At 50.4% G+C, this 24,395-nt stretch overlaps 1 protein-coding gene across 2 annotated transcripts in view; it reads right to left on the reverse strand.

The window, feature by feature from the left end:
* Positions 1-412: 412 nt before the first annotated feature.
* ST8SIA2 (ST8 alpha-N-acetyl-neuraminide alpha-2,8-sialyltransferase 2) overlaps positions 413-24,395 on the reverse strand; it is a 67,987-nt gene continuing 44,004 nt past the window's right edge. For both annotated transcript variants that reach the window (XM_068991393.1, XM_068991392.1), the window contains 3 exons: positions 19,512-19,769; positions 15,663-15,956; positions 413-698 (listed from right to left, as the gene is read on the reverse strand). In XM_068991393.1, the coding sequence (XP_068847494.1) occupies positions 413-698; positions 15,663-15,956; positions 19,512-19,769 (838 nt within the window). The remainder of the gene's footprint in view (positions 699-15,662; positions 15,957-19,511; positions 19,770-24,395) is intronic.

A 24,395-nucleotide genomic window follows, 5' to 3' on the forward strand; every position in this document is an offset into this window, starting at 1 on the left:
CTCAGAGGCTCGGGGCAGCTGTCCACAGGTGGTTCTCCGATCACCCATGAGCCCAAAGACCTCTCCAATCCGGGAGGCAGCGTGTCATCCCAAGTCGTGGGACTGGCTTCTTTTCACATCGAGTCCTTCTGCCCCCAAAGATGCACCGAGTCTCAATCTGGTCCAGGTGGGGTCTCCACACCTTCTTCTTGTGGCTTATCTGCCTAATGCTAGATGAACACCACACAGTTATAAATACTCAGGTCAATATATATATGCAGGAATAGATATATATATTCTGGTCACTGTTTTACACTTGAACAAAGAAAACCACTAGCCTGCTTGCTCTAGAGTCTGTGCCGCCCCGACTCCCATCTGCCTGTGGTGTAGCTGGCAGCAAATGTGAGCCACTGAGTCCCACCGGGCGCCCACCTTACGTGGCCCCGTCGCACTGGCCGACAGTCAGTTTCAAAGCCCCCTGCTCGTGGAGGCTCTTCAGGGCCTTGAACTCCAGCGGCATGGTGTGGGGGCTGGCCTGGGAGGTGTAGCCATACTTGAGGCTGTCGTAGTAGTGGTACTTGACAGGGTTCTGGTTCTGATCTAGCGGAAAGGGCCAGAAGCCGTAGAGGTAGATCTGGCTGCAGAAACGCGTGGCCAGCGTGTACATCAGGAGGCCTGTGGTGGGTCTTTTGATGTGAACTTTGTTAGTCAACCAGTATCTGGAGGAAACAAGTGGAAAAAAAAGAAACACACAAAATTAACATGAGTTTATGAATTATCCTTTCCAGGAAGGGGGAAACTTATCTTGCTCCACAGCCTCCTTGCCACTCCAGCAACTATAGATACCAGTCTAGTGGCCGATTCCAAGGTCCTTTCACAGAGGACTGATGGCCACCATTTAAATTATTTTAGTTGGAGGCTAATTACAATATTGTGGTGGTTTTGCCATACATCAACATGAATCGGCCACAGGTATACATGTGTTCCCCCCATTCTGAAACCCCTCTCCCCTGCCTCCCCATCCCATCCTTCTGGGTTTGGGTGTCCTGCTTTATGCATCAAACTTGCACGGGTCCTCTGTTTTACATATGGTAATATACACATTTCAATGCTATTCTCTCAAACCATTCCACCCTCTCCCACAGAGTCCAAAAGTCTGCTCTTTCCATCTGTGTCTTCTTTGCCGCCCTGTATGTAGGATTGTTGGTACTATCTTTCTAAATGCCATATATAGGTGTTAATATGCAGTATTTGTCTTTCTCTTTCTGATTTACTTCGCTCTGTATAATAGGCTGTAGGTTCATCCACCTCATTAGAACTAACTCAAATGTGTTCCTTTTTATTAGCTGAGTAATATTCCATTGTGTATATGCCCCATAACTTCCTTATCCATCCATCTGCCGATGGGCATCTAGGTTCCTTCCATGCCCTAGCTATTGTAAATAGTGACAGCCATCATTTATCAAGTACTGGAACTGCCCTTAGGCTCTGTGCTTTCATATATGTGATTGGATGTAAAGAACACAAGCCTGTGAATACATGCAGATGCAGCCACGAGGTTCAGAGCTGGAAGTGGCTTGCCCAAGGTCACCGAGGTAGAAAATGACCTTGCCTCGAGCTCAGTACATAACAGTGCGCGTGTGCTCAGCGGAGTTCGACTCTTTGCGAGCCCATGGCCTGTAGCCCACCAGCCTCCTCTGTCCATGGGATTCTCCCCGCAAGAATCCTGGAGTGGGCTGCCGTTTTCTGCTCCAGGGGATCTTCCCGATCCAGGGACTGAACCTGAGTGTCTTGTGTCTCCTTCACTGGCAGCCAGATTCTTTACCACTGAGCCACTAGGGAAGCCCAGGCCTGTTGAAATCTAAAGCAGGGGCTGGCAAACCTTTTCTGTAAAGGGCCAGGTGGTGGCCACACTCCTGGCCGCTGCTGTCCTAGCACTAAGCAGCCACAGATGACCCACACACGTGTGGCCGATCTTGGTGCTCTGGCCAGCTCTGATAAGGGGCCGCCTCTTCCATGATGCCCACTGCCTGGCACCATGCCTGGCTTTGGCAGGGGTTGACCTCCTTGCCTCCTAAGCATCATCAGATTTCCTTCCCATCCCTGCCCACAGGCCCCGCAACCCTCTGATGTGGGGTGCCCAATGTGGCTGGGTCCTGCAAAGGAGTCTGCCAGGAGTGTTAGAGGAGACAAGGGCGGGGTGGGGGAGAGTGCTTGTTGTTGTCTAGTCTCTAACTCATGCCCAGCTCTTTGTAATTCCATGGACTGTAGCCCACCAGGCTCCTCTGTCCATGTGATTTTTCAGGCAAGAATACTGGGGTGGGTTGCCATTTGCTTCTCCAGGGGATCTTCCTGACCCAGGGATCAAACCCATGTCTCCTGTATGGGGAAGAGTGGAGCCTTAGGCTAAGGAGTTCCTGTGAGTGAGGCTCTGAGCTCCCTCCATACATAGAGGGCCTCAGTTTACCTGCACAAGAAAACAGTAAGGAAGAATCCACCTCCATTTCACCGACTAAGCGACAGAGGCTGAAAGGGAGTTTCAGTGACAGTTCTATCAACAGCCACCTGTGTGTCCTGGAGCAAGTCGCTTCTCCCAGCTGAACCCACTTTTCACGTTTATACAATGATGGGGCACAGACCAAGCGATCACCAAGAGAGCCTCCAGGGGCTTCCCAGGTGGCTCAGTGGTAAAGAACCCACTTGCCAATGCAGGAGACACAGGTTCGATCCCTGGGTTGGGGAGATCCCCTGGAGAAGGAAATGGCAACTCACTCCAGTGTTCTTGCCTGGAGAATCCCATGGACAGAGGAGCCTGGAAGGCCACAGCCCGTGGGGTCACAAAGAGTCAGACACAACTGAGCCACTAAACAACAACAACAAAGACAGCCTCCAAGTTCCATATAATCCAGAAGTGGGAAAACAGCCGTTCTCATTGTCATCACTTTTGTTTCCCATCATGGTTTTTCTCCTGCTTGGATTTAGAATGAGAGTGTGGTCCAATCTCTTTATCTCTAGTAAAACCTTCCACTTACCCTATGCTGAGCCCCTTCACTTTTTGATTTAAAAATATTTTTTGGCCACATCGCACGGCCTGCCGGATCTTCCTTGATCAGGTATCAACCCCGTGCCCCCTGCACTGGAAGCGTGGAGTCTTAATTATTGGACGGTCAGGGATGTCCCGAAGCCCTGTAAGTGTGATGTGCATGCTCAGTGGCACTGAGTGGAGCCTGGGGGGACCCTGTGGGGTGAAGGCAGGGAAAGTGCAAGGAGGAGAAGGATCCACAAGAGAGCAGCTGGTCCCTGCGAAGTGCTTATCTACGTCGGCTTAACCACCTCTAGCAACGGGCAGCTCATCCCCTCCTGAGCTAGTCCACTGCACTTTCAGCTGTAACTCAACCCTTCTCACCCTAGGCTGCCCACTGGAATCGCCTGCAGCTTTAAGAGGACCGAGGCCTGGCTCCCACCATCCAGGTGCTGCCTGGACACTGAGATTTTTAAAACCTCCCCTAGTAAATTCAACTGTACAGCCAAGGCTAAGAAGTCCTGCTCTAACTGGCAGGCAGTTCTGCTACAAGAACCTAAGAAGGAGACTTGTTTAGAGAAAAGAGATGGTTAAAAGTAAGCATGAGGCGTAGTCACAGAGCTTTAAAGACAACTGGGTCTAGGGAGCTCATCCAGCATAGCAACCTGGCAAGGGGATATAACTGAACGAGCTGGGACACGTGTGGAGGGAAGACTGACACTGGCCTCTGTGTTGCCAAGGCAACAGGGAGCAGCATGGCCTGTGGCATCTAATAGGGCACCCGGTTTTAAGGTTGTCCTGTGGGGTGCTGTCAAATTTTCTAATTTTTTCAAAGCTATCCGAAATCTGGATTTTCAAGCAAATTCTCCAGATTTTTAAATGTTGGCAACTAATTTAAAACATTTTAAAAATAAATCACGTGGGTTTCTCTTGACTGAGTTAATAGACCACATCTGTGAGTAATCCACGGGTCTCCTGGATCGAACTCGTTTCCGTCTCTCAATTTACAGAGGAAAAAATGAGAATCCAGGGTGACCTGCCCGAGAAGAGGCAAACTTCTCACGCAGCTGGTCACACAGAGCTCGGATAAATGCAGCTTCCCCACTCCTGTTTCCTGGGCTGTTTGTGCTCCATGGTGATTCTGTAGGGGAGGGTGTCAGGGCTGAGATGAGCTAGCTGCAGCCGCTGTTGATGGTATCCAGAGATACACGAACCACAGGCTGTGTCCCTGCATGGGAGCATCTCACAGATTACTCACTTTCTGAGATATTCAAGCCTAACAACAGCCACATGCCATATTCGGGATTTGCGGTTTATTTTCTGATCGCAAGGCTTTAGCGGGGTAAGGCCTTTAGAAATTACTTTTTTTTTTTCTGGCCATCAATGCTTTGACCAGAGAGGGGCTGGGAAGAATGAAATCAGTGGGGAAACATCCAAGTAGCTCCTAGGTGGGTCTGAGGTTACCCAGACCTGTGCTGTGCCCTCCTCATAGATACGCCTGTCCCCGACATGTCCTCTGGGTGAACTCTTCCCCCCCACCCCCCGCCCCCAAACTAAGCTGATGAATCACGTCTTCCTGGAAACGCTCCCTTTGTTCCCCTCTCTTCTCTGCTCAAACTGAGTTAGTCATTCTGCCCGTTGTTACCATGAGTTTTGTTTCCACTTTTCCTATTGTGCTTCTCAACCCGGGCTGACCCTTCATGACTGTCTGGGTTGGACTCCCACTACGCTGTGATCTCCCCCACGCCTTACGCTCCTTTGTGGGGCGATCAGAGGCCCCTGGCTCAGTGTGTGCTGCAGCCAAGGCCCTGTGGCAGAGACAGCATCGCTCGACCAGTTCTCTGCGGGCTCACCTACATCTCTCAACATCCTTTGTCAAAGAGCTGGGGTCACGTGACCAGTTCTGGCCAATGGGCTGCAGCCGGAAATGCCCCCTGCGGGACTAATGGTTCTTCCAGTGCTTTTTTTCCTGCGTTGGATAACCTCAGTGACTCCTGGAAAGATGTCAGCCTAAGATGGAAGAATCCTAAGTCCTTGAATCGCTGGTTGGAAGAGAGCCCCCGCCAACCTACATCACATTTTGCAAGGATGAGAAACTTCTGTTGTGCGAAATGACAAGGGCTCCTGTTATTGTAGCACAAACTAGAATTGATTATCCTGGCTTCCACGGCGCTCGGCAAGTGCTGGACTTAAATGGAATTGCGAAAGGGGAGGTAGTAGTAAAGGAGGGGGGCGGCTAGCCGTGCTCGCAGCTTTGCGAGTCTGACCGGCTGGGACAGGAAGAGAAATGCCCAGCCTCTCAGATCTGCTGCCCAGGATTGCTCAGCGAAAGGTATTAGGACCGAAAGAGGCTCCAGAGTGAACTGAGCTCAGCAGCAGGAGGGACCCTCTCACTTCCAATTCTGCCTCTCTGGGTAAACAAGAACTCCCGAGCGAGGTCTGACAGGGACATGGGGCCGCCGTCTAACGAGCAGCTTGTTCTAGAAGCTGGCGGAGTTATGCAGGAACAAATCACTCTCCATTTCCTTTATTTCTCCTCAGCCGCCCTGGCCAATTTAGAGACAGTGTGCGTGGCCGACTTGTAGACAATTTCTTTTCCTTAGGATAACAGCTGGGTGTTAAAACACAAACTAATTAATTTTGCCTTCCCAAATGAGGTTAGCTGGGTGTATCCGGGATGCTGCATTGACAATGCACCTTTAATATACCAGTCTGGAGGTTTTAATTAGAAGGCAAAGTAATCTCCAAGAAGGCAGTAATTATTTTTCAAAGCGGTTACCCCAATTGCCAGGACGATTAAGCGCCATGTTTTACGAGCGTGGACGGCAATAAATGAGGAGGGCCAAAAATCATCACCAAAGTGCCTTTTTTGTCTTTCTCCCTGGGTTCCCGTGCTCAGCACATGGCAAGCATGGTGGTTGCCACTTTCAGAAAAAGTGGCCAAGAGGGCTTTCTCTAAGCTGAAAGCACTTCGTGGGATATGTCTCATATCATCCCCAAGGAACAGCAATGTGTCACAGGTGGTTGCTGAGGGACTCTTGGTGATGCTTTGCACAGATCAGCAGCAAAGCCAGGAGCAGGGCTCTCAGACAGCCTGGTCTCTCGTCATCTACATCGGCAGCCAGTGGTGGTCCAGGGACCCCACAGACTATCACTGTCCTTGGGAGCACCTGAGAGCTCTGGCGTCTTGGGGGATCTCAGGATGTGGCTTTCCAGCTTTGTGGAAGTGGAGATCGGAGGTCTGTTTCAGAGGCTGGGGTAAACCTGCAGAGCTGGGCAAGCCCTGGGGATTCTTGAGGCCGATGCCTGGTCCCCAGGCCTCCATGCTTACCCAAGTTGGTGCTCTCAGTGAGCCAGGCTAGCCTCAAGTCTGACCATACCACCAATAGAGCCCCCGTGACTCCTGAGATCCACAGGAGGACAGCTAGCACCTTCAGCTCGACTGGTGAAGTCCTTGAGATCTGGGCTTGAAATCCCTCCCACCATCTGTTGTGCATAGCCACACTATTACCAGGGACTTCCGGCTTCTTCCAGGACACCACTACCTCCTACTTCTCCTGGCTGGCAACTCCTTACAGTCTCAGCTTCAATGCCACTTCCTGCAGGAAGCCTTCCAGGACCTGCCTGGGTGCTTCTGTGTCCTGTGCACTGTTCTTTTCCTATTCTAGTACCGACCATGCTATAATGACTTATTTACTTGTCTTTCTCCTCCCCTACAATTTAAATTTCTATGACAATAGGTTGACTTTCTGCTTCCATATTACCCCAGATCTTAGTATAGCTCATCTACAAAGTGGGTGCTTCACAATCTTTATTTAATGAAGCAATGAGTGAAGATGAGCAAGTAGAGGCTATTGTCTGCCTTTGGGGGAACTGGCAGGAGAGGTGAAGGAGTCCAGCCTTACCCTAAACCCTTCTAGGCAGACACTGGATCCTCACCTGTGAAAGGTAGGCTTACAGCATCCTAGACAGTATGCTGCCCAAAGAAAGGAGGAAGAACAAGATGCCGGTTACTTAAGGGGTTCTTCCTGCTATATCCGGGTCGAGGAGCTCCCTGCTCAGGGAGTCAAAAGACAGCCACTCTCTCACAGATATTGCATCTGTCCTAGGGGCCATGCAAGGACCTGGCAAAACCATTTCCTGGGGGTTTAAACCTTCTGGCTAGGGCTTTGCTGGTGGCTCAGTGGTAAAGAATCAGCCTGCCAATGCAGGAGATACGGGCTTGATTACTGTTCCGGGAAGACTTCACAGGCCTTGGATCTCACAGCTATACCCGTGTGCCACGACTGCTGAGCCTATGCTCTAGAGCCCATGAGCAGCGACTACTGAGCCCAGATGCTGCAACTGCTGAAGCCCGCGCACCCTGGAGCCCGTGCTCGGCCACGCTGCAACAAGAAGCCTGCGCGCCACAACTAGGGAGCAGCCCCACCCGCTGCAACTACAGACAAGCCCACGCAGCGACACAGACCCAGCACAGCAAAAGCAAGCAAACCAAAAGGCACCTGCAGGCTAGATTCCAGCATCTAAGATGCTGCTGCTGAGTCGCTTCAGTCGTGTCCGACTCTGTGCGACCCCAGAGATGGCAGGCCACCAGGCTCCCCCGTCCCTGGGATTCTCCAGGCAAGAACACTGGAGTGGGTTGCCATTTCCTTCTCCAAGAATCTAAACTGATGCCACTCCAAACAGAAAATATATATTTATATATTTAATCTCACTCACAATGGAAGGAATCCAATTTCACACAACAATCAGATGTCATTTTTTCACCAGATTGGCAGAGATAGCAGGTATTAATAATATGTCATGTTGGCGAGGTTAAGGGAAAACAGGTATTTTCAATAATCATATGTGGGAGTGTAAATTGGTACTTACCTCCAGGTTGGGCAATTTGGCAGTCTCTAGGAAAACTCACAATGTGTGTAGCAAAACCATCTCTTCGTAGCAACGGCGCATCTAAAAAGCAAGCCTACATACACACATATGTGTGTAGATCTCAGACTTGGATGATCTCTGTAATAATGATGATACCAGCAGACGACTGGAAAAGCCTGTGATGCCCACTGATGCCTTCTGCTTACAGAAATTATGGTCCAGATATGGTGGACTGTTAGGCAGCTGTGAAGCAGGATGAAGTGGTGCATGTCGGTATGGAATAATTTTCAGAATTCAGCAAATGCAGTGCTTAAAACATGCTCCCTAAGATGTGAAAGTGGATATCTCTGGAAGGTTACACATAGAAAAACCAGTTTAACAGGCTGTCTCTGTGGAGAAGGGCTCATTTTTCACTTGAAATCCTTCTGTACTATTTTTGACTTTTTCTTTGGACTATGTACCTGCTATTAAAAAAAAAATGGAGACAATCCATTAAAAATGACCAAATGCCATCGTGCTTTAACACTCCAGTCCTTCCTCCCTTTCTTTAGGTGACACCACCATGAGCTTCCCTGGTGGCTCAGCTGGTAAAGAAACTGCCTGTAATGCAGGAGACCCAGGTTTGATCGCTGGGTTGGGAAGATCCACAGAAGGAAATGGCAACTCACTCCAGTGTTCTTGCCTGGAGAAATCCTATGGACAGAGAAGCCTGGAGGGTACAGTCCAAACAGGGGTGGTAAAGAGCTGGATACAACTAGCAATTAAACCTCCACCATGGAACACACTTTCACATTCCATATCCGTGTTCACTGGAGGAGACTGGGGCAAACCACTACCACATGCCTTGTGGCCAAAGAAAGCAAAACATAAAACAGAAACGGTATTGTAACAAATTCAATACTTTAAAAATGGTACACATTAAAAAAAAATCTTAAAAAAAAACTATTAAAAAGAAAAACTCGCATGCTGAAGTCATATCTCCCAGTACTTCAGAATGTGACCTTTGGAGATAAAAGTCTTTACAGAGATAACCAACTTAGAGTGAGGTTATGAGACTGAGTTCTAATCTAATCCAACTGATGTCCTTAAAGCTGGAGACAGACACCCAAGAAGGATGATGAAGACGGCCATCTATAAGCCACAGAGACACACGTGGGACAGATTCTTCCCTCAAAGCCCCCAGAAGAATTTCTAGCCTCCAAACTGTAGGGCAACACATTTCTGTTCTTTAGGTCACCCGCCCTGTGGTGCTCTGTTACAGGAGCCCTTGCAAATTAACACACTCGCTGTATAATATGGATTTCCCTTTCCACAGCCCAGGAAGGGGCAGGCCTTGCAGACTGGACATCTCCAAGAATGCAGAATTCATCCATTCTTAAGAGGCAACCATCATTTCAGATGATCGTATTTGATGGAATGTTCTTCCCAGTGTCCATAGGAAACCGGACTCACTCTAGATCAGGGGTCCCCAGCCTCCAGGTCATGGACTGGTACCTCCTGTCAGATCAGTGGCAGCCTTAAAGTGCACAATTAATGTAATGTGCTAGAATAAAACCATCCCTTACACCAGCCCGTGAAAAATATTGTCTTCCATGAAATTGGTCCCTGGTGCCGAAAAGGTTGGGCTTCCCAGGTGGTGCTTGGTAAATAACCAGCCTGCCAATGCAGGTAGACATAAGATACATGGGTTTGATTCCTGGGTCGGGAAGATCCCCTGGAGGAGGGCATAACAACCTACTCCAGTATTCTTGCCTGGAGAATCCCATGGACAGAGGAACCTGGCGGGCTACAGTCCATAAGGTCACACAGAGTCGGACCCGACTGAAGTGACTTAGCATGCACGCACACCAAAAAGGGCTGGGGACTGCTGCTATAGATTCTTTCCCAGAACTCATTGTACACCTGCAGCCTCACAGCCCAAATCAGTGACTCTTTCAAGGCAGGAGCCTTCATTTAATGATTTTTGTGTTTCCCCAGCACAGGCCTGGAACCCTCAAGGTGTCTGTAAGTATTTGCTGAATGAAGAAAAACTGCTGTCATGTTCCTTGGAGACTTCTCTTTCCAAATCCTTTCACCTTTTGAATTTCTTTGCCACTGTGGCCCCTCTCCAGCCTGGTACCCAGAACTGAATGAGGTTCTCTGAGTGGGATTTGACCAAGCCGTAACTGAACTCCCTGACTGTCAAAGATGTTCTCCATCCATCCATTGCTAAGGATGTGTACTGTTAAGATCATGTTATCCCTTTGGGCGACCACACCTCTGCCGATCCCTCTGTACCCACACAGTCTTTTGGAACCCAAGTAGAGAGTCTTGAATCCATTCATTCATATGAAATGTCTTCCTCTTAAATTGGTTCATTGTTTCAGCCTGACAAGGGTTTCCGTCATGGCTCAGATGGGAAAGAATTCTCCTGAGATGTGGGAGACCCAAGTTCGATCCCTGGGTTGGGAAGATCCCCTGGAGAAGGGAATGGCTACCTACTCCAGTGTTCTTGCCTGGAGATGATTTTCACTGACAGAGGAACCTGGTGGGCTATAGTCCACGGGGTTGCAAAGAGTCGGACATGACTGAGTGACTGACACTTTCACTTCAGCCTGACAAGAGAAATTTGGATTCAACGCTGAGGACCCATGTATTGGGAATTCCCCCAAAGTCACACCACCTGTGAATTTGCTAATCAGACAACTGACGCCTTCAAGTGCGTCTGTGCTGTTGTTTAGTTGCTGGGTCTTGTTTGACTCTTTGCAACCCCGTGGGCTGTAGCCCACCAGGCTCCTCTCTGTCCATGGAATTCTCCAGGCAAGAATACCAGAGTGGGTGGGTTTCCATGCCCTCCTCTAGGGGATCTTCCTGACCCAGGGACTGAACCTGCATCTCCTACGTCTCCCACATTGGCAGGCGGATTCTTTACCACTGAACCACCTGGGAAGCCCCTGACTTCATGCAAGTCACAGGTAAAAAAATGGGACAGTTGGCAGGACAGGAGGCTGGTAGTCAATCAGTGACCATGGGGCATCAGTGGTCAACAGACAGAGATCAGTCTGTATGTCAAGGACACGGGAACAGGGTGGTGGTGGGAGAAGCAGAGAGCATTAACCTCTATTGTGGATTCTGATCGATCCCCTTCCTGCCCATCTGAGTGAGCTCGGGTGATTCTCTCTCGTAGCATTCCTGAACCTGTTTCCTTATGAGTAAAATGGGTCTGGAAACAGACTCTATCTCATACGTTTGTTCCGAGGTGTGCTGACCTTCCTGTTTGTTCTGCCTGGTGGGGAAGCTGCCCTGTGTCTGGGACAATGGTGCTGTGCACGTGGAGTCTTGATACGCTGCTCCTCACTGCGGTTTGCGAAGACCACTTGTGCAGTGCAGCAGCTCCCAGCCCCCTGAGCTCACAGTGCACCCCAATACAGAAGTGGGTGGATGTGAATTTCTGCTGCACCTAGGACACTGCATTAAAGTGAGCCAACGTGGCTCAGCGCAGGGTTGTGATTCTCACTGGCTGGGTGACCTCATGCAAGTCACAAAACTTGTCTGGGCATCGGGTTCCTCATTTGTAAAACAGAGGCACAGGGTGTCTCAGAGTCAATTCCCACTTGACAGTCCCATCAGCAAGCACGAGGATGCCAATTTCCTCGCACTTGTTATTTTCCACTGCTTTGATAACAGCCATCCTAGTGGGTGTGAAGTGGCAAGGCATTGTGGTTTTGACTTATATTTCCCCAGTGATTAGTGATGTTGAGCACCTTTTCATGTGCTTATTGGTCCCTTGTATATCTTCTTTGGAGAAATGTCTATTCAAATCTTTGGCCATTGTTGAAGTGAGTTGTTTGGTTTTTTTGTTGTTGAGTTATTGGAGGTCTCTATATATTCTGGATGTTAATCCCTTGGTAGATGCATGATTTGCAAATATTTATTCTATGGTTTGTCTTTTAACTCTCTTGATGTGTTGTTTTTCTGGCACACACAGAGTTTTAATTTTGACAAAGTCCATTTTTATTTATTGTATTATTGTTGTTGTTGCCTGTTCTTTTCAAGTCATAGTTAGGAAACCATTGCCAAACCCAAGATTATAGAGATTCGTCTATGTTTTTCTGTGATAGTGAATTTCTTCTAAATGAACTGTACAGTTTAAAATGGTTAAAATGGGATACTCTCAAAAAACAAAATAACAAATGTTGGTAAGGATGTGGAGAAATCAAATAGCAAATGTTGGTATGAATGTGGAGAAACTGGAACTCTTGTACACTGTTGGTGGGCTGTAAAATGGTGCTGCCACTGTGGAAAACTATAGAGGGTCCTAAAAAAATTAAAAAATAGAACCACTGTATAATCCAAGAATTCCATTTCTGAGTGTATATTCAAAAGAACAGAAAGCAGGTTCTCAAAGAGATATTTGCACACTCATCTTCATAGCAATACTATTCCCAAGAGTCAAGAGGTAAAAATGTCCATTGATGGATGAAAGGACAAGCCAAACATGACATCTGTATACAACAGAATGCTATTCAGCCTGCAAAACCGAGGAAATTCTGACACATGCTGCAACATGGATGGACCCTGAGGACATCACATTAAACAAAACAAGCCAGTCACAAAGAAGACGACACTATTACTTTACTTATGTGAAGTATCTTTTAGGGGAACTAATGGGCTTCCCTGGTGGCTCAGACGGTAAAGAATCTGCCTGCGATGTAGGAGACCCGGGTTTGATCCCTGGGTCGGGAAGACCCCCTAGAGGAGGAAGTGGCTACCCACTCCAATATTCTAGCCTGGAGAATTCCATGGACAGAGGAACCTGGTGGATACAGTTCACGGGATCACAAAGAGTCAGACACAACGGAGCAACTTACACAGATGAGGTATCTAAATTAGCCAAATTTATAGATATTGAAGTAGAATGGTGGTCACCAGAGCTTGGATTTATGAGGAAAAGGGGACTTATGTTTAATGCATACATAGTTTTGGATTTGAAAGATTAAAAAGTTCTGGAGATCTGTTTCACAACAATGTAATATGCTGGACACTACTGAACTGTACTGAACTTTACAGTAACTGTAAAAATGGTTAAAGTGGCAAGTTTCATGTGGTGTATATTTTACCACAATAAATAGTGTTTATCTGGTCCCACCTCATAACCAGGGGTGAGACTGGATTAAAAACCTCATAAATAGACTTTTAATAAGGAAATGAGATTATTCTGAAAACTATAGTCCATCTTGGAACTTTGAGGTGAAGAGCTCCTGACAGGTGAATTTGACTTGGTCCACTGTTCTTTAGAAACCTTGATCAAATGGAGCCTAAATGTACTTTCCTTCCTGTGGTTTCACCCTCTGATCCTGATTCTACCTTGTGAGCCTACAGAACAAGTCCACTCCCTTGGCCGGGGGTTGGAGGCAGCTGCCGTGATCACAGCAGCCATGCCTGCCTGCCTGCGTCTCCCCTGTGTCGGCACAGGACACCCTGTACCGGTGACGGGAACTTCTGTCACAGCTACTGCTCACCAGTGGATACAGAGAGAAAGCGGGGCTTGCGAGACAAGCCACCTGGCCGAGCTTGTTACACAACTAAGGGAGTAACCGAGCTGGGATGTGAACCCATGTGTCCCTACCTCCCAAACCCATGTTTCTGATGCCAGGCCAGATCGCCTCTTAGCCAGCTTCCTCCTCAGCCTTCTTCTCTATGACCCCTTGGTCTTTTCTCAGACGCGTTTGTTCTGCGCCCCTTATCAGCCCATGCTTCTTGCAGTAAACACCAGATGAGCTCCCATCAAGACAGAGGCAAGCCCTTCCTCTCAATACAGACACTGTTCATCTTCTCAATGATCCCTCCTGGACACAAACCCTACAAGGCCCAGAGTCCCCACAGAGGGAGGGGGTCCTTGGCAGAAATCAGTCCCAAGCCCCTGGAGCCCTCATCCCCCACCTCCTCCGCTTGCTAAAAGGAGAAGGCCTCCCCATTTGTCTCCTGCAGTATTTCCTCCTGGGAGTTCCTGCAAGGAAGACGCGGCAATCTCAGGATTAACAGCCTGTTTGTTTAAAGGGTTTATTACTGGCTCTTAATGCTATTTTGACAGGTGAAAGTGAGTCAATTATAGCTGGAAATAGCTCTGGCTGCATCGTTTCTTCCAGGTGGTTGCCCATTCCCCAGCCAAGGGACTTTTTCTCTCTTTACCAAAAGGCAGTTCATCTCCTTCCCTTATATCCTCTGACCTCCAAATCACATAAAGACCTCCTTCCAGGAAGAAATGATGTTAAAGGCATGGAGACTGAACCGATGAGTTCGGGATGCTGCAACAGCCCCGCTCTGGGAGGGGATGAGCTGAGCTGAAAGTTGCTCGGTCGTGTCTGGCCCTTTGTGACCTCATGGACTGTATAGCCCGCTAGGCTCCTCTGTCCATGGAATTCTCCAGGGAAGAATACTGGAGTGGGTTGCCACTCCCTTCTCCAGGGGATCTTCCCGACCCAGAGATTGAGCCTGGGCCTCCTGCATTGCAGGATGACTCTTTACTGTCTGAGCCACCAGGGCAGCTCCCTGTAGGGGGGTGAAGTGGGCGCTAAAGGGAGGCTTGACAGGTCAGCCTCCAGGATGAGGGACGTGGCTAGTGAGCCCTGGTCCATGCAGGTATCACTCTGCTCCATCAGCCACGAGTGTCTCTCACTGCGTGTTTCTCTGGGTCTTTCTTGGGGGCAATGCATTTCTGTACTGATACCTACACTAATGAGACCAGTGTGGGTCACAGGCTCGGGTGCCTCGAGGGGTCACCTTTATGAGAATAGCATGAGTCCCTTCTGGGCGGTTCAGAGGGCTTCCCAGGTCACACCAAGTGAGGCTAAGGGCCAAGTGAAGATCATCCCTAGATCCCTCGGAAACTGTCTTACCACACCAGGGGAAGACTGCGAGCTGCCAGGGGACTGGACGAATCATTAGATGCAGGACCCAGATCGGGGGCAGGACTGTGGCGGGGTACATTTGTAACAGACATCTCATACTTAACATGTCCGAGAAAGAGCTCTGTTTCTCAACATGCCGAAACACATACAAATTTCCCCCAAATTCTCCCATCACAGAAAATGACACCATCGACCATGCATCTGCTCTACCTCTAATCTTGACAAGTCGCCTTGGATTTTTCTCTTTCTCTCACCCCTTGAGGTCCTTAAACAGAATTCATTGGCAAGTCCTGCTGCCTCTACTCCAGATGGCTTCCCCGGCGGCTCAGACAGCAAAGAATCTGCCTTCAATGCAGGCTCTATCCCTGGGTCGGGAAGATGCCCTGGAGAAGGGCATGGCAACCCACTCCAGTATTCTTGCCTGGGAAATCCCATGGGCAGAGGAGCCTGGCGGGCTAGTCTGTGGCTTTTGCAAAAGAGTTGGACATGACTGAGCGACTAACACTTAGATACTACTGCAAATGTTCTGGCAAATCTGGCCACACTGTGGCACATTCACGCCCACCATCCCAGTCTAAACCACTGTAAGTCCAAGCCTGGACTCCAGCAAGAGCTTTCTGACAAATATTCCTGCTTCTGTTCCTGCCCCCTTATGGTTCCTTCTCCACTCAACAGCAGTTGGAGGATCATTCTCCACGCAGTGCTCTGGGCAAGCAATACCCCTCGGTCAACACCAGCATTCCACATGCTGCCCATCTGCCGACCCACTTCTCCAGGACACAAGGCTCAGAGAGGCCAGGCGACTTGCAGAAATTAGACAACTAGTGAGTGGGGGCTGCAGACGCAGCTGGGAAAGGAATACGCCCCCCCCACCCCTCCCGCACCCCGGGGCCGCTCACCCGCGGACGGCGTGCAGCAGGCGCAGAGAAGGGTATGCAGTCCGCACGTTGACGTGGTGCTTCAAGATGAGCTCGTTGACCCACTCGACCCGCTGCTTGCCACCCCTGGCCATGAAGGCGGGGATCCACAGGATACTGCCATTGAGGCTGTGCAGCCGCTGCAGCAGCTTCTCCCGCCACGTGGCGTTGACCAAGTCCTCGAAGGCCCGCTGGACGACGGAGGGGTTCATGGTCACCAGGTCGGTCTTGAGCCCCACATCCCGGGCATACTCCTGCACGGGGGCCAGGTTGCACCTGCCGGACAGAAAGGCGGCAATGAATGATCCTTCGGGGAAAGCTGAGGCACCACTGCGTATCCTTCACTTTATCCATCTTTTACTCTCTTGGCTTCCTCCTCATCCCCAAACAAAGACCCAGGGCATCTTCCTGCACTTTCTGGTCCCTTCTGGCATCCCTGTTCCTGCTATGAAGAAGATCTCCCGCTATGTATATTTATCGGGTCCTTAGCATATTCGTGGGCTTCCCAGGTGGCTCAGCAGTGGAAGAGTCCTCCTGCCAATGCAGGAGACGCAGGAGGATGCGAGTTTGATCCCTGGTTTGGGAAGATCTCCTGGAGGAGGAAATGGCAACCCACTCCAGTATTCTTGTCTGGAGAATCCCACAGACAGAGGGGCCTGGTGGGCTACAGTCCATGGGGTCGCAAAGAGTTAGACATGACTGAGCATGCTCTCTCTCTCTAGCACATTCATAGAAACTTGCTGGGCCCAGGAGTGGTACAGTGCCTGCCTTCCGGTGCTCAGGATCTTGGAGAAGAGCACTCAGCCCACATGGTGACCATGTTATAGGCACGTGTGACCAGGTCACATCAGGTGACAGAGCCTGGGCTCCAAAGACACACTCCTGGGTTCAGAATTCAGCTCTGACACTTTCTACCTGGGCTCCCCAGGTGGTGCTAGTGGTAAAGAACCTGCCTCCCAGTGCAGGAGACGTAAGAGATGCAGGTTCAGTCCCCGGGTCGGGAAGATCCCCTGGAGGAGGAAACGACAACCCACTCTGGTATTTTTGCCTGGAGAATCCTATGGACGGAGGAGCCTGGCGGGCTAGCCTACAGTCCATAAAGTCACCCAGGGTCAGACACAACTGAAGCGACTTAGTGCGTTCTACCTGTGTGACTCCAGGTAACCTGTTCAGGCTCTCAGTGCTTTCTGAGAGCTTCCCCGCTGGCTAAGGAACAGCCACAACAGCTTCTGTGATGGAGATCACAGCAGGGCCCCCTCCCAGGGATGAAAGCAGTCCCCAGACACCCACAGTACTTAGAAAGCTGCTGGACCACAGGGAGAGCTCAGTACATGTTCAGTTACCAGCATCCTCCCAGGGAGGAGGCGCTTCAGGTAGTCTTCTGGAGGGGGTAACCGTGCGGGAAGTCTAGGAGGATGGAAGAGAAGAAGCCCGTTTGTGGATGAGGCTCCTCAGGAGAGTGTTTCTCCAGCTTGCAAAAGCTGGAGAATCACCTCAGGCACTGGTTAAAAATACAGACTCCCCAGGTCCCTCACCTGGAGATCTGGATTCAGCAGGCGAGTTGAGGAATTGATAGTTATTTTTACAAGCTTTTCAGCTGAGTATTATAACCGGGCAGCTTAGAAAACATCACACTGTGGCATTTTAGCCCCAGTGAATGTATTCCTGGGGCGTAGAGGTGTGGACCTGTGCTGGTACGTACAGGAGGGCTGGTGATCTGGTCTGAGAGGGGCATATTGTGCAGTGGGGATGAGGCTGGAGAAGCAAGCAGGGTGAGATGGCAAAGGGCCTGTATGTCAGGGGTGCTGGCATCTGGCATCAAATGGGGGTGTGTACACAGCCGGGCCATCTGACTTTTGTCCCTAAAGATCTCACAAGTCTGCCCCACAGACACACAGATCTGCAAGAGCCAAGGAGTCAAGGTCAAAGGACAACCACACGTTGCCCCAAGTGGCTCCCTCTTTTCTAAGTGTGTGTAGACTGCTGTGGATGTGGGTCCCAGAAGAGGCAAAGCAGGCTGTGGCCGAGTCTCTCCAAGTGTGGTCCATGCATCAGCACAAGGGCATTAGTCAGGCCTCACCCCAGCCCTGATGACTCTGCCTCTTGATAAGCTCAGGTGGTTCATACGCTCATTGAAGTTCAGAGACCACCAGCCCAAATACCCATTTTACAGATGATGAAACTGAGGCCCAGAAAGGGGAGTGGCACACTCTGAGTCAAGCAACAAAAGGATAGCAGAGCCAAGACCAGACTCCAGACACCACGCTGCTCATCTCTCTGTGCAAGTGTCCAAAACAAACAAACAAAATGTTGACTAGAACCTGCCGTGGCCTCTGGAAATCTTGGGGTCAGGCTGGGTGGAGCAAAGAAAGATCACCATGAGAATCAGGCCACCTCTGCCCTGGTCCCCAGGAGGTGACTGGACCCTCTGCATCTTTAATATTCTTCCTACCAAGGCCTTCCCTGGTGGCTCAGGCGGTAAACAATCTGCCTGCAATGCAGGAGACCCAGGTTTAATCCCTGGGTCGGGAAGATCCCCTGGAGCAGGGCACGGCAACCCACTCCAGTATTCTTGCCTGGAGAATCCCATGGACAGAAGGGCCTGGCGGGCTACAGTCCATATAGGGTCAAAAAGAGTCGGACACAACTGTGCGACTAACACTTTCACCTACCCTCACCTCTTCTCTGGCTTCTAATCAGACAAATCTGCCACTTCCCTCCCCTTCTCCCCTCCGTCTCCAATCTTTAGACTCGAGGGCTTTAAAAAAAAGAGACTGAGCCAGTGGGGACGCCAGGCACAGACAGAACCAGGCAGAGGACAACAAATTAAAACATGGGAGGTTGCTGGGCTGTGGAGGCTCGTCCATCACAGCGGACACAGGAGTCAGTACACCATCTAGTCCCACGTCCTGAGGTCCAGGGAGCTCTGTGATAAGGCCGCTTCCCAAAGCCGAGGACAAGGCTCTCTTTGCATCAAGACGGTCCCAACAGAAACGTGAGACACGGTTCCGCCAGGGCCGGGGTGTGTTTGGGATGAAATGTGAGGCTTTGTGTGCCCTACTTTTGATCAGGGGACAGCAAGGCCTTGTTTCTGAGTCTGTTTGGGTTGGGGTGGGGGGTCAGATGTCAGGGCCAAACGTGTCCCCAGGTGACTGGGAAATGAGAGCTGACACTTTGGAGAGAAGAATGGTCAAGGCTACCCGAGCAATTCTGATGCACAGGGATCTAAGCCACCCAGCCTTGTTGCCCCCTCACTCCCCAGGTTTTGTCTACAGGGTAAGAAAGACACTAGTAGAATACACCTTAAAAGAGTTTTATAAACTTGGACCAAAAACTGGCCAAGAGACTATTTTTTTTAACCGACATTTTGTCCTGGGTTCTATCCAGGGGTCAGCAGAGTTTTCTGTAAAAGGCCAGATATTATTTTAGGCTTGTGGGCTGTATGCTCTCTCTGTTTTGATTCTTCACCTCTGCCCAACTAATCCACTGCCGTGAGAAAGCAGCCATTGAGGATACGAGAATGAATGAGCTCGGCTGTTGTTTCAATAAAACTTTATTGATAAAAACAGGCCGTGGGACAGAGTCTGCCTGCTTCTGTTCTAGATCAGTGATCCTCAATCTTGGTTGTACGTCAGAAGCCCTCAGGCTCCCTGGGCTCTGACCCTTCAGATGGATTTAAATGGTCTGGGGCACAGCCTGGACTTTGGGACTTTTCAAGGCTACCCGAGCAATTCTAATGCACAGGGATCTACGCCACCCAGCCTTGTTTCAGCCTCTTGGGATAACTGGCAGTGCCTGCCACTCTGGATCCAGAGTAGCTATTGCGGTTACCTGATGACGAAGCTGTGGGTGTCAATCTCCTGCCCGCAGCCGCTGTTCAGCAAGACCCCGGAGTTGCCCACGATGGCACACGTCCCAAAGTGCTTGTTTTTCAGTGGAGACGTTCTGGGGAGAAGCTCGTAGAGGTTCTGGGATACGTTCATTGTGCTGTCTCGGTCGAAGATGTAATGAATAATGTCTCCGGGTTTCAGGGTCCCCTTGAGGACAGAAATGTCCTTTTCAGCATCCAAGAACTTTAAGATTTGCTTCCTGCAAAAGCCAAACACACATGAGAAAAAAGTCTGCTGTTGCTAACTGCCTTTTGCCCGCCTGGCTTTTCCTCTCCTCGGTCACTCTGCAGAACTGCCGCAGACCCGCACCCAGGTGAAGTGAGGTCAGATGCCCTCTGAGAATGGGTTCCAGGCAGAGACTGGCAAAATGGCCCAGAGGCCAATCTGGTGGCTGTGCTCACACCCCCTTTCTAAGAGACAAGACACCTGCCCTGGGAAATGACGTCTTTAGGACTCAATGCGAGTTCATCACGGAGGGACCTGGAGGGAAGGGTGACCCATCGAGCTGGTTTGCCTAGGAAAGCATGGTCTTAGACTGAAAGCTCTGTGCCCCAGGGGCAAACTGTGTCCCTGAATCTTGGGCAAACCCAGACTGTAGTCATCCTATGTCAGACCCCCTTCTCTGAGCGGGATTCAGGGTCACCATCTGACAAGCAGTCCTGAATTAGGAACAGGAAACCAAGATGACTTCTATCCCTTCTTCCTCAGAGCCCATTTTCCTCCCTGGCAGACTTGTCTGGGTGCAGTGGCGATGTGTCAGCACTCCCCCTCGGTGGGCCCGAGAACACGGCCTGAAGCCTGTGCGCTGGTCCTTTCCGGGTTGTGCGCTTTCTGGCCCTTCTCGCCGCTATTAGCTTGGAGTTTGTCGACTGTGATTTGCAAAGCCCAGAGAGGTCTGGTCCCATAGAGCAGCACTGCTTTGTGTTGAGGACAAGAGGGCATCTCTCTTGGCTCCAGGGTGAGTGCTAGGGGGAAAGTTCCAGAATGATCTAGCAAAGCACATAAATGGGATGGATGTGGTCTGAAAAGGGACCAGAATCCTCTCAGAATCTCCTGGGAAATTTTATCCCAAGAGGCTGGGGATCCTAACTGGAGGTTTTGTTGTAAAAACTGTATATGTCCCAAGGGCTTCCCTGGAGGCTCAGATGGTAAAGAGTCCACCTGCAGTGCAGGAGACCTCGGTTCCATCCCTGGGTCAGGAAGATGCCCTGGAGAAGGGAATGGCTTCCCTCTCCAGTATTCTTGCCTGGAGAATCCGATGGACAGAGGAGCCTGGCAGGCTATACACTCCATGGGGTTGCAAAGAGTCAGACATGACTGAGTGACACACACACACACACATACACTGCCCCAAAGATTTTTAGAAATGATTCAAGTCATTAGGAGAAGGAAATCTGGTACCCAGATCAGCTGGAATTAACTTCACTTCCTGTAGCAAGCAAGCCCCCATTTAGAACAGATAGGATGAGACTGTTCTTTTCCACCAAGCTCCAGAGGGACAGGACCATCACACATTTTGCAAATGTAAGGATTTGCAAGGTTGCTGTCCCATTGAACAGACGGTAACACTGATCCCTGAGAGTCTATGTGCTCTGAGATGGTCACAACCTGTGATGTATCCTGGTGGGGTGCACATTCAATCCTTGAGGAACCATAAAGAATTCAGAAGGTCCAGGTTGACGCCTGAGAAATCCTGATTCTCAGCATGGTCCGGGTCTCAACATGCTTTGAAAGGCTCCACAGGGGACTCTTAGGTGGGTCCAGATTTGGGAGCCTTTGGCATTGTCCAAGGGTGGCTAGAATACTTGGCAGGGCATGACGCTCTGTTTCCACTGGTTTTGCTTTATTAATGACCTGAATCTTGTGTTTTCATGCATGGAAAACCACCCTTGATGAATAATTTCTATCTCCTAATGGAAAACAGAGGCATTGTTTTTATTTACTGAACCTTTACCAAAGATGATGCAATTGACAAACTAATACGGCTTGGAAATTGCTGAAACCTTTGCAATTGCTTACCCCAGAGTATTTAAAAGCAAAGAGCCCCCAGAAAGCCCATACAGAAACTCCTCTGTGCCTGAATTAATTTCTAACTAATTATGAGAAATTACTACCAATTATTAAACAGCATTCCAAATCACTCACAGAATCTTTATTATGAATAATGTTGGTGACTAATTGAAGGAAGATGAAGGAGATCCTTTTCCCCGCTGGGTGAAGGCACGCTGTTCCTGCTGAGGTGGCTGTGTGCTTGCAGGCTCCCCACGAAGGCCACAGTCTGTTCTTCTCCAAAGGGGTGGGGATATCCTTTTCTCTACCCGGTGGTGGGAGAAAGGGCAAGTGGAGATCACAGGTGGGCTTGTTCTGGCAGAAAGTTTTCATTCACAGGTCCTGCGCATATGTTGCTCAGCCACTCGGTCGTGCCCGACTCTTGAGACCCTGTGGACTGGAGCCTGCCAGGGTCCTCTGTCCATGGGATTTGCCAGGCAAGAATACTGGAGTGGGTTGCCACTTCCTTCTCCAGGGGATCTTCCCAACCCAGGGACCAAACCTCCATTTATTGCATTGGCAGGCAGTTTCTTTACCACTGAGCCACACTGGGATGAATGAAAGTCAAAGTGTTAGTTGCTCAGTCATGTCTGACTCTGCGACCTCATGGACTGTAGCTCATCAGGCTCCTATCCATGAGATTTTCCAGGCAAGGATACTGGAGTGGATTGCCATCCCCTTCTCCAGGGGATCTTCCCCACCCAGGACTGGAATCCAGGTCTCCTCAACTGCAGGCAGATTCTTTATCATTCTGCCACCAGGGAAGCCTGGGGTGAATAGGAGCTCCCCCAAATATATGAGGCTTCCCTGGTAGTTCAGCTGGTAAAGAATCCATCTGCAATGCAGGAGACCCTGGTTCGATTCCTGGGTTGGGAAGTTCTGCTGGAGAAGGGCTAGGCTACCCACTCCAGTATTCTTGGGCTTCCCTTGTGGCTCAGCTGGCAAAAAATCTGCCTGCAATGCAGGAGACCTGGGTTCAATCCCTGGGTTGGGAAGATCCCATGAAAAAGGAATGATTCAGTGAAGAATCTGCCTGCGATGCTGGAGACCCTGGTTTGATCTCTGGGTTGGGAAGATCCCCTGGAGGAGGGCATGGCAACCCACTCCAGTATTCTTGCCTGGAAAACCCCCATGGACAGAGGAGCCTGGCAGGCTACAGTCCATGGCGCAGCAAAGTGTCAGACACAACTGAATGACTAACCACAACACAGCCCAGACCAAACATATGTCCACCTCCTAACTAGCTCAGTTGTAAAGAATCCGGCTGCAATGCAGGAGACCCTGGTTTGATTCCTAGGTAGGGAAGATCTGCTGGAGAAGGGCTAGGCTACCCACTCCAGTGTTCTTGGTCTTCCCTTGTGGCTCCGCTGGCAAAAAAAATCCACCTGCCATGTGGGAGACCTGGGTTCAATCCTGGGTTGGGAAGATTCCCTGGAGAAGGGAAAAGCTACCCACTCCAGTATTCTGGTCTAAATAATTCTATAGATTGTATCATCCATGGGGCCACAAAGAGTCGGACGCGACTGAGCGACTTTCACTTCACTTTCACTTTCCTAACCCTTGGGAATGGCAAGGTGCTATATTTGGAAACAGCATCTTTGCAAATGTAATTAAATTAAGGATCTCGAGGTCATCTTGATTACCCCGCTGGGCCTAAATCCAATGGCAAGTGCCCTTATCAGAGACAGGAGAGGGGACACACAGCCACAGAGGGAAAGGCTCTGTGAAGACGGGGGAGAGACGAGCGGCTCAGCCACACGATGGGGAGCACCTGGACTCAGCAGAAGCTGGAAGAGGTGAAGACAGAGTCTCCTCTGGAGCCTTCAGAGGCCACGCTCAGAATTCGGGCCCCCAGAACAGTAAGAGAATGCATTTTCTTTTTTCTGAAGCATCAAGTTGGTGGAAATTTGTTACAGCAGCCTCAGGCCTAGTGCTGCCCAGGACTACTGACCAGGGGTCAGCAAGGGCAGGCTGGCAGCTGTTGGGGTGTAAGATGAAGGCTGGGGCCCCCATCACAGGGACCTCAGAAGAGACCCTGAATGAGGGGGGCAGAAGGGAGGTGACAAGGGTCCACTCCTCAGGCACTTTCTCAGCTGCCAGCCCTCCCAGCTCATCCTCCCTACTCCCCACACCTCCTCAGGTCCCAAAGCCAAGCGTCAAGAACCAGGGGCTGGGGGCACCTGAAGGGGGCAGCTCCCCACTCCACGTGGTGGCCCTTCCAGCAGCTAAGGTCAAGGCTGACTACCAGGCCCCCGCCACCCGTTCTCAGCCTTCTCCCCGTGATGTCAGAGCTTTCCTGCCGGGTCCTGGCTACCACACCAGCATCCCCTCCTCCCCTCCTCCTGAGGGGTGCTCCAGCAACGCTGAGCACAGACACCAGACTTTAGGCAACAGCGTGGCATGCCTGGCAAACTGCTAAGTATCCCTCAAAACCCACTGCTTCTGGCAAGTTCTCTCCTGGCTGGCCCTCTTAGTCCCCTTGCAAAATGAAACGCTTTCCCCACCTATTTCTCTGAGGTAACACTGCCCATTGCCAGCATCTCACTGCCACGCTCTAGCTCTGTGACACTTGGGTCTCCTGCGAGCGTGTCTGATTCACGTCAGCTCCTGGCACACTGTCTGCAAGGGAATGGCTGGGCTACACTGACCAGTCTGTGCGGGGTCTACTGTGGCTCTGTCAAAGCCAAGTGGCCACCGTGCTGACCCTGGAATCCCTCCGCCACAGCTCCCCATTCCCACCGCCCAACGGTGACCACACTGCTCTGAAAACATCACT

This window comes from Capricornis sumatraensis, chromosome 19 (assembly GCF_032405125.1).
Source record: "Capricornis sumatraensis isolate serow.1 chromosome 19, serow.2, whole genome shotgun sequence".
In the NCBI taxonomy this organism is placed as follows: Eukaryota; Metazoa; Chordata; class Mammalia; order Artiodactyla; family Bovidae; genus Capricornis; species Capricornis sumatraensis.